Here is a 20805-nt window from a genome sequence, read left to right on the forward strand (position 1 = left end):
ACAGGACAGAAAAACTAGCCTGCTTGGAATTGTTGGTACTGTGTTAATAGGATGGCCCAGGGTAAGCCAGGCAGAGGCATCAGGCAGGCCAGAGGGCCTGAGGTGGGAACAAGGCCAAGTTGGCCAGAGGGAAATGTGTTGAGCAGCAAGACCGGAGAGTCAGATGATGCAGAGTTTCAGCTTAGTCCAGGTTTGACTGGATGTGGTTGAGCAGAAAAGCGATGAGACCTTGTCTATGTTGCTAAAATCACTGAACTGAAGGAGGGTTGACTATCAAGGGCATGGGTAGAGGCAAGCAAGGCACAGCCTTTGGAAGGCCCCAGTAGTAATCTGAGGTGGAAACATGGAGAGATCAAGTCCAGAGCCTGTCTGGGAGGAGTCCCAGGCCACAGGGATGCCCGTGGTCCAGGACGGTTATAAGAACATGCCCAGAGAGTTGCCTTCTTAGGTACATATGTATGATGGAGTGTGGGCGGGAGGACACACCTAAGGGCCAACAAGAATCAAAGCCATGGGGTTGGGGATTTAGCGCAGTGGTAGAGCGCTTGCCTAGCAAGCGCAAGGCCCTGAGTTCGGTCCCCAGCTCCGAAAAAAAAAAAAAAAAAAAAAAAGAAAAAGAAAAAAGAAAAAAAAAAGAAAAGAAAAGAAGAATCAAAGCCATCATCGAGAGAGGACCCTAGGATATGAGGAGACTAAACTGGGAACCCTACTGAGAGAGAAAATAGAAAGGCACTGGACAGAAAGAACTTACTCTTCCGTACTTTTTGTCAAACATGCTATTTTCTTTTGGCAGCTTAACGGAAGAAAAGAGTCTCGTATTGAAGGAATTTGAGAAGATACCTAAGCCAGGAGTAAGTATTAGAGTTTATTAAATGCAGCTGTATTCAAAAACCCCTTTAAAAATAAAGCCACACCCTGGAACATTTGGGGCACCAACAATCCACGGTCACTGCCGATGCCGAAAGGAAGACACATGCACTTGTGACTGGACACATGCGAGGCGCGGTACAGACTTTCTGTGCTGGCACCTGTGTTAGCCTCTGCGTAGTGACAGCATTTGCTTTGTTTCTAGAAGAAAATGGGTTTCTGTGCTTGTCACTTAAGAACATCTCTTCTGTTGCCACGGCATTCGGAGCTTTCTGAGCTTCCCAGATTTGGTTCATAAAGACATCACTGTCACACCATGACCAAGGCAACATATAAAAGAAAGCATATAATCTGGAGCTCATGGTTACACAGGTTAGAGAGACTGACATGGCAAAAGGCAGGCAGGCACTGGAGCAGTAGCTGAGACCTTAGGTGGAGCCAAAACTGCAAGGCAGACACACACACACACACACACACACACACACACACACACACATACACACACACACACATACACACACACACATACACACACACACAGAGAGACAGAGACAGAGAGACAGAGAGACAGAGAGACACACAGAGAGACAGAGACAGGGAGAAGAGAGAACAGGAGAGGAGAGGAGAGAAAGCAATTTGAATTTGAATTTTAGTTACAGACTTAGGTAACTTATTTTCCCTCCCAGCAGTTGGTAGGAATCTCAAAGAAAGCTCAGAGCAGGCTAATCAATCTATGCACTTGGCCATTATTAGCAGACAGCCCTTCTGAGCATAAGACAGCTTTCATCTGTAAGTCAACCCCACTCCAGATAATAAGGCAGAGGAAGCCAAGTATCCTGCGAGCGTGACAGAGGACACTGAAGGAGAGACTGCAGAGGCAGTGTCAGTAAGTGTGGGTCCTAGTGTGTAGAACTCCGAGCCTCCTCATGGTTAGCTGCCATGTATGACCCGGGCTAGCCATGAGACATATTCAGTTTATTTGCATTTGACTTTGTCAAATCTCAAAGCCACAAGAAACAGAATGTACATTTTCACAGTGCTTTTTGGTATGAAATAAAGATTAACACAGAAAACATTTAAAATATGAAGCACTCGATTTTTAAAAAGACGTCAAAACGATCACAGGCTTAGTTAACATGGCATAAACTTCATGCTGTGGCTGACGGTGTCAGGCCTGAGACCCCCTAACTTTCGGGGAATCGCGAGTCTGTGAACACGTACAATGAATGTGGTGAGTGGGACTGGTTTTAGTTTCACATTTAGGCAGTGGAGCGCTCGCCCCGACTGTCTAATGGGCCATTGTCACAACTTTTCAAGGAAATAGAGAAGAAGACAAAGCTCCTGAAAGAAAGCACTGAAGAACTGCGCAAGGAGGTGATCCAGAAGAGACTGGAGATCAAAAACCTGCGGGAGGACGTGGTGTCCAAGCAGAAGCAATTAATGAAGGAGCAGAAGGAGCTGGAAGAACTGATGGATTATCAGGTTGGCCTAAAGGTATGCTGTGCACACTCCGTCAACATTGAAACATTGCACCCGTGTGGATATAACACACAGGGATGGAGAGGTAGCTACCCTACATGACCAAAAGAGCAGTCACACAGACTCGACGGGTGAGCATCATGAAGGACACTGTCAAATGCAATTTAAAGCCTGAGGATTTACAAAGGGCCTGAGGGTGCTTGCCCGGAAAGGACACGTGAAGGCTCACTCGTACTGTCCTAATTTGCAGGCCTAGGCTCAACGAATGGGCCTCCAACATTTGCAGTGAGGGTCACCAACACACATGATTCCTTGGAAGGAACAGAACGTTCTACCCTCTTGTATCTGTCTGTATTGCCTTATACCCATGTGCTTGACTCCACTCCTTTTACCATAAAAGGACTAGGAGCCTATATTAATGTTTTAGGAAGTAACGAATTACAATTAATTTTATTTTGAAAAATGTATAATAATTCTCAAAACAACTTAAAGAACCTAGAGTTATTTAAAGAACAACTCCCAAAACTCACTGTCCTAGAAAATAATTATGATTGGGTCTGACCTTTTCCCCTAAGATCTTAGAGCAGTCGCTCACCACACGCCCATCTTCTCTGGGGATATCAGAACTAAGACGAGACTCCTTTGCCAAGAACCCAGGGAGCTTCAGCTTCTGGCACATCACATGCAGGGATCTCTTCCAAGGGCTTGTACTAAGTTAGCAGCTGCAGCGTTTTACCCGAAGAGGGGCTTCCAAATTGCCATGCCTCAGCCCTGTAAAGCCTGGGTCTGCTCCAGGATTAAGGAAGATCCTACAGAGAGAAGCACTCCACCCTGTCAGTGCAGCGTGGCCTTTAGCTCTCATGCTCACGTGTGGGTCCAGAGCTCAAAATCTATCGAGCACCTCAGATAAGAAGGGTCTCTTTCCTCGCACAATGCCTACAATGAGCTTTCTACCAATGCGTACAGCTTGCAGAGCATGAAGGTCCACGGGTTTAGTTTCCAACCTCGGTCCTGCACGTACGAGCCGCGTGACTGCCTGCAAGTGGTTTAGGGTTTTTTTTTGTTTGTTTGTTTGGTTTTTGTTGTTGTTCTTTTCGTTTGTTTTTGTTTTTGTTTTCCATGTCTCCTTTCACAGTCTGAGGCAGGACTCCCTGAAAACAGTGTCCAAGGCCCTTAATGTGGGGGAAATCTATGGGGCTCACAGCAGGGCAGGACAGAGCTAAGGGAGAAGATGGGCCAGATAGAACTCTAGTTCTATCTGCTGTAGAACTCTAGTCTCAGCCTGGCACCAGAAAGAACCCTAGATCTTTAACTGAACCACAGAGGCCATTCTCCTGAGTCAAAGAGCATGCGGTACAACCTCACACAGCCTCCTCCATACTTCCTTCCCCTCTCCCACGCCAGGGAAGAGGGAATCTCAGAGGGGCACCCAAAGCTGCCCTACTCTGTCAGCTGCTTCTTGGGATAGTAACAACCGTAATAATAACCTTATAAGGCCCGTGTGGATATTGGAGGAAATAAAGTGTGTAGGGTAGATGGTAAGAACCCTGTAAGATTTTTTTTCCTCTCGTTTGATTTGCTTGCTTAATTGACTACACAGCTTACCATGATTGTATTTCTTTACTAGGATGACGTGGTCCATCATCAAAGTGTTCCTGTACAAATTACAAAGGAGATAGAAAAACTAACACGCAGAAAAATGTATGATTTAATACTTCTACTCTAAATTCCTCCTAAGATACCCTCTCCCAAATAATGTGTCTATATGTTATAATGTTTATCAGTTATAGTCTTGGAAATACCTGATCCTGGTCCCACATGGGTTCTATGTATCATGTTCTTTAAAAGACAATAATACAGCAAACGATGATAATTCTATTTCAAGTTATAAATTCTATTTCTATATAGACCTTCAGCGACTTCGTCAGGGCCTGGGATTAACATTTGATCTGAGAACTTCCTGGTCCAGAATGACCCTCAGGCAACCACAGCCCAAATGATAGCAACTCCTCCCTCTGCGCCTCTCAGTTCACCCTCAGACAACCGGGGTAGACCTCAGCGTGGAGATCACCGAGAAGCTCTCAGAATTTTAGTGATCAAAAAGAAGTGCAAGATTGGTGCACATAAAAACTATTCCTGAGAAACAACATGATTACTCTAGCAATTGATCTTAAAAGAATAAAGGAAAAAGGAGCCGTAGTGATTGTGAAATCCAAGATCACCAGAAGTGTAGTTAACAGAGTCAGGTCTGGTCCAGGAGGCTAGTCACAATGAGAGCAGAAACTGTAGGTGACAGAGTGCCATCTGAGGAGAAATGGGCAAATGCCTGTTTTCAGGGGGCATTCCAGGAAGTTATTCCCTGTCCTAGTCTACCTCTCTGTCTCTGTCTCTCTGTCTCTGTCTTTCTCTGTTTCTCTCTCTCTCTCTCTCTCTAACACACACACACACACACACACACACACACACACACACACACACACACACACACACACACACACACGACCAAATACCCTGACAGATAGGAAAGAAACCAGTTTGTTCCAGCTTACATTTCCAGGATACAGTCCATCATCGTGTGGATGTCAAAGCAGGAATTTCCAACAGTGATCATGCTACACCCACAGTCAAGGGCAGAGAGATATGAAAACACATATGCTCTCCTGCTTGCTTTACTCAGCTAGATTTCTTCCCCCTTATGCAATGTAGGACCTCCTTGCCTAAGAAATGGGGCCACTCACATTGGGCTGTGTCTTCCCACAACAATTTACTTAAGACAGTCTCCCACAGACATACTCATTGGCCAACCCAACGTAGATTGTTCCTCACCTAGACTCTCTTCCCATGTGATTCAAGTTGATGAAGAAAGCTAATGATCACACCTCCAAGTAGCTCCCTCCTATCTTTGACCTTCACATACTTCTAAGCTCAGCGAACTTGTGACTAGTATATTTTTGCCTGATAACAGAGACAGTATGAACTCAAAATAAGTCCTCTCACTTCTGCTTCCGTGTGTGTTCCCTACAGAGAAACAGAGAAGAAAAATGTTGTCTTGGAATTTGAGTTGAAAGAGCTCAGTGACTCTTTAAAGAAGCTTGAAAACAAAGTCAGTGCTCTTGCAGAAGAGAGGGATGACACAATAAAGGAAGTTGAGGGCAAGCGAACCTTACTAGAAGTCAAAGAACGAGAATATGGCCAACTGCTTAAGCTATTGGAATTAACCAAAGAGAATGAAGCCTCCTCGCTAGCTGAAAGGTTACTTATATTTCTGCACATTCTGTCACCTAAATTTTAATCAATGATGTCCTGAAGAGTCAAAACATTAGCAATTGATTGTATGCTGTTTTAATAGCAAGGTGTAGAATTTTAAATCAATTTTTAACCATTAATTAAATATATTACCAAAGCACTTTGAAAGTTTTTTTTCCTATTCTTCAATTAAATTGTCCTCAATTCTATAGTTCTGAATTTAAGAATAAAAGCCATTGTTGGCTATAAGGGAATTATATTGCCAAAATATGCTATGTAATTCAGAGTTTTACCAATCAGTGAGTAGAATTTCTAACATGATCCCAGTGTTCTCTGGATGAGGGAGATTTCATGGTGTGATCCCTTACTGGAACACCTTACTTCTGAGTCTGTGTATGTGTGGGTAGGTTATGCACATGTATTCAGGAGCTCCTGGAAACCAGAGGTTTCCCTTTGTCATCCACCTTACCTTTTCAGACAGAGCCTCTCCTTAGGACCTTGGATTCCCTGATTAGGCTAGGTTACCCAGCTAGTGAGCTCCAGAGATCCGGTAATCTCTGCCTCCCCAGCACTCGGAATATAAGCGGGTTCCACCAGTCACAGTGTGTTACATGAATGCAGGGGGCTCAAGCCCTTTAACAACTGCAGACTCTCCTAGACCCTGACTTTTCTTAAGTGCTAGAAATTGAAGCTGGGATTTTGCCCTGGTAGGCAATTGTTCTACCACTGGCCTTTATTCTACTTCCTATGCTAAAGTAGAATTTCAAGGAAGGAAACTTGAAACCCGTGTCTCCCAGCCTACCATTACATTTAGGCAATTTATAAGATTATACTTCCAAATGATACCAACACTCAAAAGTGGCTGCTTTGGGTCTCACTTATGATTTATGGTTGTCATGTGAAAAAAATTCTGCATGTAAACTTGAGCATGCTGTCGTTGATGAGCTTAGCAAACTGTATAAGACAAGTGATTTTGATCTTCACCCTTGATCTGAACAGAGGGATCTTGGATATCAATCTACGAAACTGCCTCATGGACAAGCAGAATTACCATGATGAACTTTCTCGTAAGCAACGAGAGAAAGAACGAGATTTTCGGAATCTGAAGAAGACAGAGCTGCTCCTGAAAGTGTCCTTGGATGCGCTCTCTCAGGCTCAAGCCTTGAATCAGAGGCTTCTACTAGAGGTGGGTTTGAAAATATGCCATCTCCATGTTTTTAAGCTCAGGGCGTTCTATGAAAGTAAAAGTGTTGTACTTTGGCCATTAACAGAAAAAAGGGACAATAGGGTGGCAATTTGAGGATGTGTTATCCCGTTAGACTGCTGCTAGCCCCGTAATATTGTCCATGTCTTTTCTAGCCCAAGACTAGTCAAATGTTTTGTTTTGATTGGCAAAGAAGTAATTGGTCCAGCCAATTTGGAATACTAGGCCTGTATACAGTATACAGTATACAGTATATAGTATATAGTAGGGCAAATCTAATTTTATGGGTTTAAGTGTCAGATCTGGCGGTTAAAGAGCAGATCTGTTTGCATAAATGTCTATAGTCAGTTGGTTATCTGGACTACTAGCTAAAGGACCCATTATTAAGCTGCCTGACTTTTTTGTACATCACCAGAAGTAGACTCTAGTGAGAGGATGCTTGAAGTAATAGGGTATCATATGACTACCTCTGTTCCCAGTTTGCCCTTGCTATCTGGGAGGCTCATTTCCTTCAGACAGCATCTGATACACATACACCATCCTCAGGAAAGGTCCTGCAGAGAGCACACCTTATGCTGATGGCTGTGTTGGTGCATTCTTTGATGAAAATGGGGTCAGGTCTCTGAGATGAGACAGCTGGTTTACACAGAACCCATTATCTTCAGAATTACCATGTTCTAGGACCTTGAGGGTGTTCATGACCTTGGAAGTAAACAGCCATTTCCAACTCTTGGAAGCATGTCAGAACCTAACCTGTACCTGATACTCTTCTCCTGGCTTCCTGAAAAATTTACATTGTATTATCCTTTGCTTTTAAGAAGTCACATAACTACTAGGTCAGGACAGTGCACATTGTAGGAAGAAGTGACATGCCATTTTTAGCTCGGGGCATTTTGTTGCCTGTGTGAGGCCTTCTAGCTCTTTCCCTCGCCTGTGTTAACTGTGGAAGGATGTTATGAAATGAGGTGCTGTAAGGTGGGAGAAATACTTAACCATAGAAGCCTTGTCACTGGGCTCAAGTGATGATGGCCATGTGATTAAGAACACCAGCTCCTCTTCGGAGGGCAGGGAAAAAGGGATCCATTCCCAGTACCCACGTGGTGGTTCACAACTGTCTCTAGCTCCAGTTGTGGTGTTGTTTCCATTCAGCCTCTCAGTATCCTTGTTGATATGTGTCTCATGCACGGCACACACTCTTGCGATCTGGCCAGAGAAGATAACACCTTTTCATTCTTGTCTTTAGCTCAGATGTTAATGTATACTGCCATTGTTGGTAGCCTTGGACTACGGCCACTCCACAGCAGGTTCTTTACCCCATACGCTTATATTTTATTTACTCCCCTTTATTTCTTCCTTTAGATTTGCCAATGTTCATTGTTCTTGTTTCCACATTTTAGATACTGACTGGTTGGGTTTACCCTTCCTTATCCTTTCAATGATATACTGAAAAGAGTAGACCTGCCATCCTTGCCTTAGTAGAGCACCATGGGAACTAACACTCTTACTGTTCCCAGATGGTGCCAGAGCCTTTGCAGACCCTCACTCCACTTACCTTTGTAAGTCTAACTCCTCTAAGCCTGATCTTAACATCACTTCACAAGTTACTCTTATTGAAAGGTTGACTAATGACAAGATACTGCGTAGCCTAGCACACAGCACATCAGATGTTCAATTGGAACTTCTGAACACACAGACTTGGAAGGAAAGAATCCCTGACTTTAGTCAAGTTCTCTTCTTAATTCAATGCTATTACTTCAGCTGAATCTTTTTGAGATCTCTTCATATGGTATGCAACATGCTTCTAGTCCAAATGCTGGTGCAGGAGAAAGCAAGCATGCCTTCTGGTAGGACCCTGAGAATGAGAATGGAAAATAGCTGTGTGTCAGAAAATGTATAATAGAAAATATTTTCTCCTTATGAGAAGCATAGCTAAATAATGTTTAATTGGATGTGGAATCAGTTTTGACAACTGATCTTATAATTTTTACTGTAGAAGACAATGACGTGATTTTCTTTTAGGCCCCTATCCACACCACACATTTTTTCCCCTCCATGTACCAAATATTGTGTAATTTTAGATACCTCAGAATTTGGTAGTTACACTACTATGAACAAGTTATGTCTCCATACAACTGAGTCAGATAGTAAAAGCATAATTGACTCTTCTACAAATTGTACATTTCTGAGACTTCATGAACATACTAATTCTTATTTGCATGTTTTCCCTGTGATCACTAGTTTAACTCCAAACTCTCCTCAACTGCACACATTTCCTTAGGAATTAAAGCACATTTAAAATCTATTTATATAATATCTTGTCAAAATGGCTTCTAATCGCTGCCAATGACCTCTAACAACCAAAGGAGCACACCAATAATCAAATCAGTTGAGTTATTTCACGTTTCAACCAAGGAGAGCAAACTGTGGAAGTCTCAGTAGAGGGCCCTGGAAAAGACTGATAGCCTTTGGTCATATGGTATGTGTTGGGGAGACAGTTTAAAGAAAGAGACTCTGTCATGAGTTTACATATTGCCAGGAAATGAGAGTAATTTTGATTGACTGTATTAACAAGACATAGTATTCAAAAGAGAAAAGACTGGATGGAGGAGGGCTATAATTGGAAGAGAAGGTTGTAAGTGGAGAATGTATAGAACATTTTTGTGGCCTGGGCAATGTTCATATTTTGGTTTATATTAAACACTATTATGGAGTGGTTTTGTTTCATTTCATTCCAGCAAAATCACAGAATGGCTTTCTCTGAAGTTGATGCTCTGTGAAATTGTCGCTGTTCAACAGAATACCAAGGCCCAGCTGTGAGTGGCAGGCTGGCCGGCTCTGTCTGGTATACCAGATGGCTGCCTCTCTGATGTAGCTTCTGGCCTGTTTCAGACTAATCTTCTTTCTTTAAGTACTTCCTGTCCCACACTCATCTTGGAACCCTTACTATGTCACCTCTGCAAAGTGCTATCCTCTCCTCTTTATTGGATCTCATATTACATGCATTTTTCCCTCTCTTGGATCACTCCCTACCTGTGGGGGAAACACGATTTCTAGTAGTTTCTTGAGAAAAGGAAGGTGGAAAATGACTTGTGTTTCAAAAATGCATAATGGAAAACTATTTTCCCTTCACTATCAGAATACATAATTAATATTTAACTGGATGTGGAATCTTAGGTCAGAAATAATTGCCTTCAGACTAAGACATTGGGCAGATGTCTTCTAGTTTGTTGAGTTTTTATTAAAGAGAGTTTGATGTCATGATTTTGGTCCTTTGCTCTAAACCTTTTGTTTCCCATGCTTGAAGCTTATAGGTTCGTTTTGTTAACTCCAGTATTTTTAAATTTTGCAATGATAGTCTCACAAGTAAATCCTTTATCTTTACTCTTGTCAGAGACTCAGTTCTTCAACCATCTTGAACTATGTCTTTGATTTTATCTCCTCCATTTTTCTTCTATTCTGTCTTTCCAAAAGCCCTCTTATGTAAATGTTGGGCCTTAGGAAAGAGTTCTCTAATTTCCTTTTCTTTTTATTTTTGCATTCATTTTTGTCATTTTGCTACAAGCTGGATCACCTCAACATTTCCTTCTGGCCCTTCTCTTTCATCCTGCTATCATAACAAACCTTCCCATAAACTCTTTGAGGGTCTTCTTGCTATGTTCTCAGCAGCTGGGATTGAATTCAGGGCTTCACACATGCTAGGCAAGGATTTTACATGGTGGACTATAACTCTAGCCTGAAGGTTTCTTTTCTGCAATTTTTTGGCTTATTTTTATTTGTTTGTTTGTGTTTGGTTTTGTTATTTTTTGTTTTTTGGTTTTTTTTTTTTTTTGAGACAGAGTTTCACTCTGTAGTCAGACCTGGTCTCAAACTAGTGGTCTTCCTGTGTCAGCCTCCCAAGTGCTGGAATTCCCAGTCAGAGTCCCCAAGCCCAGCTCGAGCTCTTTTTCTGAAGTATTTCCTGTCTTGTGGTATCTCATGAAAGCCATTAATTTTCTTCAAACTACCTTTTCCTGGTCTCTGTAATTTGTCTGTCTGTCTGTCTGTCTGTCTGTCTGTCTGTCTGTCTGTCTGTCTGCTTGCTTACTTTGTCTTGTCCTCATTGGAATCTGCCCTCAAATATCCCATGAGCAGTCACCGTAGAGCTAACTGGGAACTGTCTTCCAGTGGTAAGGCCTCTTATGACATTGATCTGACTACACACGAAACTCGAGGAAAGGCTCTTGACTAGGTGGGGTTTGCAGTGGAATACTCAAGTTGTTGTATTCTTAAAAATCAAAAACTATATAATGACACAACTACCCATCAAATTCAAAATAACACCCATGGGATATAAAACTGGAATGTAAATATATTAGAAGCTTCTTCTCTCACTGAGTTCAAGCCCTACTACTACAGTGTCTGTAACAGTTAAGTTCTTCCCAGACCCGATGTCTGGTCACTGCCCAGAGCTGGAAATAATCAGAAATAAGGACCATCATAGCAGTCACTTCCACTGGACTTTTCATACTTATGTTCAATCCAGAAGGGAGAGCAAATGGTGAACATGAAGCTTCAGCTAGTCTTTAGCCTTTAGTTATCTGCTTCCCTGTGGTCTCTGATTTATAACAAGGACCCTCCCACAAATTCAAGACAGCCTCAAAAGTGTTTGGAAAGTTTCAGGTAAATATCTATTACACTTTATGCTGAGATTCACTGATCTCAACTGGGATGTTTACTGCAAGAGAAAAATGTCTAACATCCTAACTTTTACAACAGTATAACTTGTTTCTCATGCATTGAAAATATCTCTAAGAACATTGCCCAGCCATTAACAGAAACTTCTAGGGAGCAGCGTTGGTAGCAAGATGGAACAGGAAAGATTTTTTAAATTATTTTTATGTAGGTCTACTGTATGTGTACGATGAATACATTTTAAACATAAAATAAAAACCAAATCTAAGAACTAAACATACACAATCATATAAAACTTGAGGATATGTGCAATTTGGGCTCAAAATCAATCCTAGGTGTTTTAAGTCATCTTGGATCTCAAAGTTGAGAAGATGTTTGTCTGGCACTCAGTAGAGACTTCAGCATGACTTCTGGCAGATTTTGGAGATGACCTTCAGAAGATTTCCTTTTGAAAGACATCAGTTAGGCTTGCAGCTTGGTTTCAGTGAGTAACAGAAAAGTAGTGTAGCTCTCCTAAACAAGGGAACATTTTATTCACATAATAAAAACTCTTGATGTGGGTACATTGAGTAATTGCACATCACAAAAAGCCCAGAATTCTTTTAGCACTCTCTTGGCCATCTTTACTATATTTCTTCTCAATGGTCACAAGATGACCATTCCACTAGAAAGTGATGACCAGCTTGGCTGGCCATGTCTTTGAGGATTTGCCACGTATTCTAATTGTATTTATCCCTACTCTCCCCTCCAGCTCCCCCAGATCCACTCCTCCTCAATCCTCTTTCCTCCCTCTAGTTTGTGTCTTCTTTTTGGAAATCTTTTTAGAAGTCCCTGTGTTGCAGATGTCCCGGTCCTCTGGATTTCAGTCTTTCTGGCCTCTTCCTCTGGGCCTCAGCTGCAGGGTTGTGCTGCAGATGTATCTACTTGTGCCTGGGCACCCCTCCCTTGGTTGTTCTCTGCAGTCTGGCCATCTGCAGCCTTCTGTGATGCTCTCTGTCTGTTGCACAAAGGAGCTTCTTGATGAGGGTGAGAGCCACACTTCTCCATGGCTGTCATGACAAGTATTTAGTGTGAAGTTAGAAATTATCCTGGCTTAAGAAACAGGTGACAGTAGGTTTTCCTCTGGGGTCAGTGACCTCATCAGTCATGAGTAGTCATGAAGTAGGCACAAATTCCCTCCTATTGAAGGTCTTACATCCAATGGAGTAGTTGTGACCACCCCAGGATATGGGCCACTATTGTACCTTTCTAAATATCTTGGCATTCTGGTCATTGTGGTTCACAGGCATCATAGCTGCATAAGACTACTGATTGGTTTTCTCCCTTGGCAGCTCCTTTTGTTACTATGAGAGCTAGTCCTTGGGGTGGAGGCTTCCAGTTCAGGTCTAGCTCAATTCCTCCAAGTCCTGTGTCTGAAGTGTGTGTGGGCAGCAATAGGGTTTTGTCTTCTTTCTCTGAAAGGCAAGCTAGTGCAGCAGCAATAACCTCTATTGTTTTGGGGTGGAATCTCTTGACTACTCTGACCAGCAACTCAAAAGGTTTCCCGTAACTGATAGTCTATGGTTTGGGAGAGAACTTTGTCACTGCAAGTACTATAATTTCAGTAAACACACACACACACACACACACACACACACACACACACACACACACATACACGCCATGTGTATATAGATATAGATATATAGATATATAGATTTTTATATACATACATGTAGATAGGATATGTAATTTGATAAATCATATCATTCCATATGGATTTTCAAGTATCAGTAGTGTCATTTATCCCTCCCTCTTCCCTTTCTCTCTGAGTTGTTCCCCCACCCTACCCTATCCTCAGCTAAGCCTCCACCACGAGTTTTTCCCATTTCTTCCCTCACAACAATTATGTCCTACTATTGTCCTCTCTGGAACTCCTGACACCCACAACCACACACAGCCACACACAGCCTTTCTCCGTGGCCTGCTTTATACATTCCGGATATCTACAGTTACTCTGGGTAATACACTCACATCTAAAGATCCTGAGCTAGGAACTGCAGAGGAGAGAGAAGCTGTGGCATTTGACTCTCTGGGTCTGAGTTACCACATTCAGTCTTTGAACATGAAAAGAGCCTTACCCAGGGGTCTTCCCATTTCACTGGTCCATACAGTCCCCTGCTCATACAGTCACCCTCACCCTGTGACAAAGAAGTCTGAGGACTCCTAGGTACTTGCTGTTGGGATGGAAATCACAGCTCAAGTCCGGACAAACCACACCTGGACAACACGGTTCCACATGGAGAGGTTTATTGGGTGGCAGAGACAAGGGGGTGGCAAGAGAGGAAGAAGAAGGAGGGGGGGGGAGAAAGAGGAGAGAAAGAGAAGAGGAAGGGGACAGGAAAGGTCTGCCTTTTATTCGATGTGACATAACTGTTCCCAGGTGAAGGTGGGAGCTGAACTAAAGAATGTATGACCATTGCCATGGCAACAGATGTACAAGTGGCCAGGTGACATCACTGCTGGAGGCGAAAGCCAGTTCCTGATACCAGCATACCTCCCTTTGTCTTACTATAAAAAGAAGAAGGAAAAGGGGAGGGGGAAGCTGATGGTGAAAGGGGAATAGGAGCGCCATGTCTCTTAGGCTACTTCCTGCTGTCTCGGGTTGTCAATTTCGAGGTATAGCTGACTTTCACCATCAGAGTCCACTTGGTAAATGTTCGTATCAGGCTCCTTCATGGACAACAGCTGGTAACAGGAACTGATTAATAGTTTGGTTAGAAAAATTCTGTATCTGTTATTGAAGGAATGTAGAGACACGATTAATGAGTCAGGAAGCTATTAATGCCAGGAAGATGACTAGGAAAGGTGTTATGAAAGGGAGCATCCACTTCCACATAGGGTTTTCGAAAATCCAGGAATTGGAGGTCTCACATTCCTTGAAATTCTGCATGTCTGATTGTAGCTCCTGGATTTTATTTCTCACTATCCCAGACTGGTTGACATAGAAACAGCATTATTCTTGGAGGGAACAGGCAAACACTACCTTCTTTAACTGTCAGGACATCCAGCCCCTGTTGGTTCTGAAGCACCACAGCTGCCAAAGAATCCATTTGTTTCTGGGATTCCATGGGTCATGTATGTAGAAAAAGAGTGTCTTGTGTTGTTGATAGAAGTGATTAGTCTGTGATCCAAGCATATGTATCTGACAAGACCAATATGGACAGCCACCATATTTGCCTGGCCATTTTTTTGCAATCATCTTTTGTCTGATCAAAGCAAAAGCAAGAGATCATAATATTTAGACGGTATAACTGATACAGAGATGACAGCAATTGGATCAGTTCCTGGCGTCCGGCAATGGAACAGCTTCCAGACTCTATTTGGAAAGATTGTTTGTTTAGCAACAGAGGGGTTCTGGACCTCACAGACTCAGAGGTCTACCTGAGAAGCTGGTAAAGGAAGCACCATGTTTGTGTTAGCAGGTTGACTGGCTAGAAGAAGGAGCAGAAGAAGCTGGTGAGCTTGGGTTTGGGCGAATGGGTAGAGCAAAGGAAACAGAGGCTCCCAACTTAGCTGGAAGATCCCTTCCCAATAAGGGGGTGGACATGTTGGCTCTACCAAAAAGGAATGGGTGAGAGGTACACCCCTAAAAATGCAACTAAGCAGTGGGGTTTGGTGAGGAAGGTAAGGTTGTCCTCCTACCCTGTCAATAGGAGAATGAGAGAGAGAAGTGGGTCCCCAAAACTCCGTTAGGACTGAGTAGGTAGCCCCAGTGTCCAAGAGGAAGGAGATGGGCCACCCACATACCATGATGGCCAGCTGGGGCTCCCTGATGGTGATGGTGGTGGTCAGGTCAAGGGAGCTCGGGCCCCTTTAGTCATCCATAGCCAAGCCTAGGAGATCAGCTGGAGGGTTATCCAGGAGTGATGTTCAATCGACAGCCCAATGTCCCTCCTGATAACACCAAGTCAAGACCCCTTTGGCTTGTGGAAGTTAGGACAAGCCCTCACCCAGTGACCTTTTTGACCACCGCCTGGTGGTGTCTTAGCCTTAGAAGGTCAGGAGTCCAGGGCAGTAACTAGGGCTGGTCGGACAGCCTTCGCCAGCAAATGGTATTTTTGTGTCCAAGCCTCTTCATGCCTTACCTGGTACACTTTGAAGGGCAGCACCAAAACTTCTGCCTGTAGAGTAAGGGGCCCCCTCTTTAGCTTTCAACATATGGCTTTTATGTCGGGTAGCTCTGGGAAAAGAAATAGGCCATCAGAAGTTGCTTACCTTCTGGGTTTTCAGGGTCCAGATTACTGTATTGCAACAGAGCTTTTGGGATATGTTCTAAAAGTTGAGATGGGGTTTCCTGTTTTCCTGGATGATCTCTTGGAGTTTTTCAAAATTTACTGGTTTTAAGGCTTCCCTGCTAAGACTGGACAGGAGGCAGGGTATGAATCTATCTGTGGCTAAAATACCACCTGTGGAATTATAATTCCATTAGGGATCTTGGTCAGGTACTGCTTCAGGTCCAATTGGGTATGTTTCTTCTGTTTGATGGATCTCGTCTGCATGTAGTCTTGCTTGCTCCCAAACTCGCCGGTGTTCCTCGGGAAGTAAATTATTAGTAAGGATCATGTATACATCATGGAAAGTCAAATATAAGATTGACTAATGTACCGAAGCTCTTTAATAAAGGCGGATGAGTTAGAGGTATGGGAACCCAGTCTGCTTTCTGTCTGAGAAACTTCATTCGGTGAGGAAGGAACACGTGCCCTGACAAGGCCATCCAGCCCAGCAACTCCCTTAGTGGAAGGACGGATGCTGGGTCAGGTGTCCCTGTTGGGGAAGGACTTGGGGGTTTGGCTGTGACCTTGGAGTGGGTGACTGCAGGAGGGAAGGTAGGTACCAATGCAGGGTGATCGGAGCGTCCTGCAGCTGGCACTGGAGGATAGGGGTCTGGAGAGGTTGAGTAAGGAGACTCTGGGATAGCCTGGTGAGAAAGAGAAACTGAGTTGGTGGCTTGAGTTTTCAGAGGTGTGGAAACAGGCCTGTGGCAGAAAAGAGACTGTTCATTAGCTGATCAAGGGTTGTACTGTCATCTAGTGAGTGTCTCATAGCTAAGAGAAGTTGAGTGGGGCTGCAGGAGGAGCTCAGAGAGGGGTTGGAGCGAAGGTAGATGAATGTTTGAACATAAAGGACCTCCTCCTTCCATTTACCAGACCGCTGGCAGTATATATGAAGATCCCTTAAGATTATAGGAACTAGTGTGCTGTTAAGTGGCCATTTGGAGCCATTGTTAATGGGTACTGAGTCCAGACCTTATTGCAAAGGTGTATCAGTTTTGATGCCCTGAAGTGGGGCATTAATTTCAGAGACTTAAATTTTTCTAGGAGACATCCCAGTGCAGACCCCTTCAGGTTGTGGGACAGTGAAAGACACCCTGGCTCCTGGTTGAGGAGATTTGAACCCAGGAGGCAAGCCCTGAAAGGGACGGTAGGTGCTTTGACTGATTCCCAGGAAACCAGGCTGGTCACTAGCCTTCAGCCCTCCATAGATTTGTGACCATCAGTCACCTAAGGGAAATGTCCCAAGCCCCTCCACAGGTATAAGACACGACCACAGGTTACATAGGCTCAAGACAGATCTCCATTATAATGAGGACCTAAAGGCCTGGAGGTTAGCCAATAACCTTTCCTTCCCAGATATTCCTCTGTGCAAAAGGTGTTTAAACTCAGGCTCACTCTGAGAAGTGGGGTACAGTTTTACTCATCCACCTGCCACCATGGCAATAAATGCCTTGAAACCGTGGACTGCCTCTTTTATCGGGATCTGCTGTGGGGAGCTAGCTGTAGAGAAGCCTTTCACCTATAGAGCCACTGCCTAATCTCCTGCAGCCCTGTGCTCCCACTGGAGGCTGCCACCAAGCTCAAGCCAAGCCAAGGACTCTCCCTGTGGGACCAGCCAGAGCTCCCTCTCTTTCCCCTTGACCAAGCCTGGTGAGCCCCCACTCATCAGCTCCTCCACAGCATCCCAGCAGCACCTGGATGCCCAGCGTCTGAAAACTGACGGCCCCAGCCTCCTGGCAGGCCCAGGGACCCCCAAGCCAGCACCAGTGTCCTGCACTCAGTGCTTCCTCACCACCAGAGCGGTGTTCCCGCAGCTTCCCACAGCCAGACACCCACCCAGCAGTGGCGTGTAGTAAGCAAGGTCAAACGTCCTGCATCCTGCCTCCCTGAGCAGCTCCTACACTCAGAGACAACAAATTATCCGTTAGAGAGTTACTGAATTATTCATATAGTTTCCCAGAGGCTATGTACGGGGAGTCCTGGACCCCCCCAAAAGCATCCCTACCCAGGCTTGGGAATTTCTAATCTGCTCCAAGAGCCCAGGCAGGGAGGGGAGCAAGGAATTGCTTTTGAGGGGATATTCGCCCAGTGGTCAAAGTCTTATCTTGGACCTTGGCTGTGGAGAACCAACCCCCTACCCATAAAGGCTGGCCAAGCCCTACCTGGGAAATTGGGGGTCCTCCTTGCCAACTGGAGGAAAAAAACCCCACCAATCTGCCAGTGTTTGGGCAAGGATTTCAGCAGTCTGGTAGCAGGACACATGAAATTGTGTGGTTGGTGAGGGCCTGTCTGACTAAATGACTCATGTGGCAACAGCTAGCACCACGCGGTGGACCATGGCGGGCAGCAGCTCACGTAGAAGACTGTGTGTCCTGTAGCCAGCAGGTGGTGGTAGTTCTGTGGTGGTGGCGGTGCCAGTGGTGGTGGCAGTGAAGGAGGCCACTGTTGGCTGCTGCTGCTGCTGTGGTGGGCACATGGTGCCAGGCCAGGCATAGTCGCTGTGGGGAGGTCTAGTCCCCATACAGGCCACCAGTGTTAGGATGGAAACCTGGCTCTTGTCTGGACAAACCTCACCAGGCCAACAGGGTTCCATGTGGAGAGGTTTATTGGGACAGCTGAGACAGGGGGCAGGGGAGTGGGGAGAGTGAGGAGAGAGAGAGAGAAAGAGAAGGGAGAGAGAAGGAAAAGAGGAAGGAGCCAGGAAAGGCCTGCCTTCTACTTGAAATGTCTTGTAACTGCTCCCAGATGAAGGTGGGAGCTGAACCAAAGGTATGCTGGGAATGTATGGCCGTTGCCATGGGTGACTAAAGTCACTGCTGGAGGTGAAAGCAGTTTCTGATACCAACACTTGCAACTCAGAACAGCAGCGAAAGTTTAGATAATAAGGTCAAAGTTGATCCCCAGCAGACTGTGGTAGATGAAGTTCCGCTCGCTACCAACCGCTCGTCTTCTCAACCTTTCCCATAAACGCTGGCTATGCAATTCTGAAGAAACTAGAGGGTGAGTTTTATAAGAAATTTAACCAGAATGCAGCAGATGCACGTGGAATGGCCCACGAAGAAGATAAACATACGCGCATATCGTGTTAGAAGAGCGCAAGCCAAAAATTAAGACTGAGTACAATTCATGGTGATGCTGTCCATACTTCACTCAGAATGGTGGAAAGAGTCGAAAAGAATTAGCTAGGAGCTTTTAGTTGATAAACTAAGTAAGCGTTTGTGATTTTCTGTCATTGTTTTCTAAGATTTCCTGGTCCCGGGTAGCACTCAAGGCCATGACCTGTGGCCTGAGGGAGGAGAGCATGGAGAACAGCCCATCCTAGGTCTGTCTGCACAGGTGATGCTAGTTTACCTCCCCTCCCCCACCCCACATCAGACACATGGAGTCTTCCTCACAGGCATCTCGCCTCGCCCGTGAAGTCTTCCTAAGTACTCAAGGCTGCTCGAGTTTCCCCTTTGCTTTGATCTACCCTCATCTGTTCATCGGAAACATGAGAGTTTATAGTGTTATATGAATTTCACAAGACCACGTCTTGCTTCTTGACAGCTGTCTGTCATAGGTGAGGCCCTGAGAATCGGGAAGCACTGGCTTACAGATGGTGAACAAGGCAGCCAAAGATCCTGTTAGGTGACATTTAACCACCAAGCAGGCTCTTTCCCAGTTGTGCATACTGGCTTGGGTACAACCCTAGTGACTCGAAGAATGTTGTCACCAGAGGAAAAGATTCACGTCAGGTCATTTGCTCTTATAATGGGGTCCCAAGTAGGCAAGTAGGCCTTTAGCACCCCAAGATGACCCTTCCACAGCCTTGGATCCTGCCTTTCTTCATTAGCAACTATGGGATTCCTTATCAAATACTTTCCCCCCAAGTGTTTCAGCACAGGACAAAAGTACACACTAATACGGCAAGAAGCATAATGGCAAAACTGTAGCTTTTGGAAGCAACAAAGGAATTAAACTTTTTCTTTGAAGAATTTTACATGCACTTATCTAAGTGCCACATTTAAGTAGTGAGCTATACTCCCTGATAACCAAGAACTGCGTTTATTTGGCCTGTAAGGTTGCATAAGTGAATGCAGACTGGGTATATAATACCCTCACACGAACAGTCCAACACACGCAGGTCCCTCGGTTCCTGAACCATGAATTCAAGAGGCAGCAGGGTGTGCTAGGGAGATCACAGGCTCTCTGGCTGACGGCCTGGGTTTGCACCTGCACCAGTGAGGAAGGAAGCTTGCCTTTCTCTTCTTCCAAACCCCTGGATGCCTCATGCCATTTGTGAGGGATGGATCCAAGCCCTCAGAGCCCTGCAACATACTTAGGCAATGGTCAGTGAGCGTTAGATATTAAGATTTATTTAGAAAGGAAAAACCATCTGTAGCTAATCAATCATGTATTTCTGGTAGATCTTCATACTTTTACTTTGCACTGACTTTATAACCTATTCTGGTTATTCCCTATTCTCAAAATTCCTGTAAGATCGGGAATCATGATTTGCCCGCCATTTTAAAAATGTATGAAATGGGGTTGGTCCCTAAGCACCAGACGTCGTTTTCATAATAGCCCCCTTTTTAAATGTTGATTTCCAGATGGAAGCTATCCCCAAAGAAGACCTTTCATTGCCTGAGCGAAGGAAGGAGCTCCACAAAGAGGTTGACCTGGCTAAGAGAAATCTGGCTCAGCAGGTTAATATCAGTCACATGTTTATCTCAGAATGGAGAATAAAATGGTGTCTCAAAAGTGCTCCCTAAAACCACGTCAGAAAGAGAATGCTAAGGGACAGGAAGTGGCAGGGAGGGCGGGAGAAACTGGGGAGGCAGAAAGTATCAAATGATGATTGACGTACGTGTATACGGGAATGCCACAGTGGAACCCATTCATATTTATAATGATATAAACAGATAATACAATATGCATTAATATTTAGAGTAAAAGTATGATGTTACAGCCCTGCTTCCAATGGCCGATTTTTCCACTGGGGAGGTTTACTGAGGGTTGAGTGCAATGTCCAAGCCCGCTAGC

General features: G+C 44.5%; 1 protein-coding gene across 11 annotated transcripts in view; it reads left to right on the forward strand.

Annotated features, from left to right (window-relative positions):
* The window catches only part of Ccdc146 (coiled-coil domain containing 146), a 144842-nt gene that overhangs the window by 93293 nt on the left and 30744 nt on the right, over window positions 1–20805 (forward strand). For 5 of the 11 annotated variants that reach the window (NM_001025044.1, XM_087658550.1, NM_001419502.1 and 2 more), the window contains 6 exon segments: window positions 794–851; window positions 2185–2361; window positions 3974–4047; window positions 5371–5598; window positions 6592–6778; window positions 20373–20468. In NM_001025044.1, the coding sequence (NP_001020215.1) occupies window positions 794–851; window positions 2185–2361; window positions 3974–4047; window positions 5371–5598; window positions 6592–6778; window positions 20373–20468 (820 nt within the window). 11 annotated transcript variants of the gene reach the window in all.

Source organism: Rattus norvegicus, chromosome 4, assembly GCF_021556685.1.
Source record: "Rattus norvegicus strain SHRSP/BbbUtx chromosome 4, alternate assembly SHRSP_T2T, whole genome shotgun sequence".
Taxonomy (NCBI): domain Eukaryota; kingdom Metazoa; phylum Chordata; class Mammalia; order Rodentia; family Muridae; genus Rattus; species Rattus norvegicus.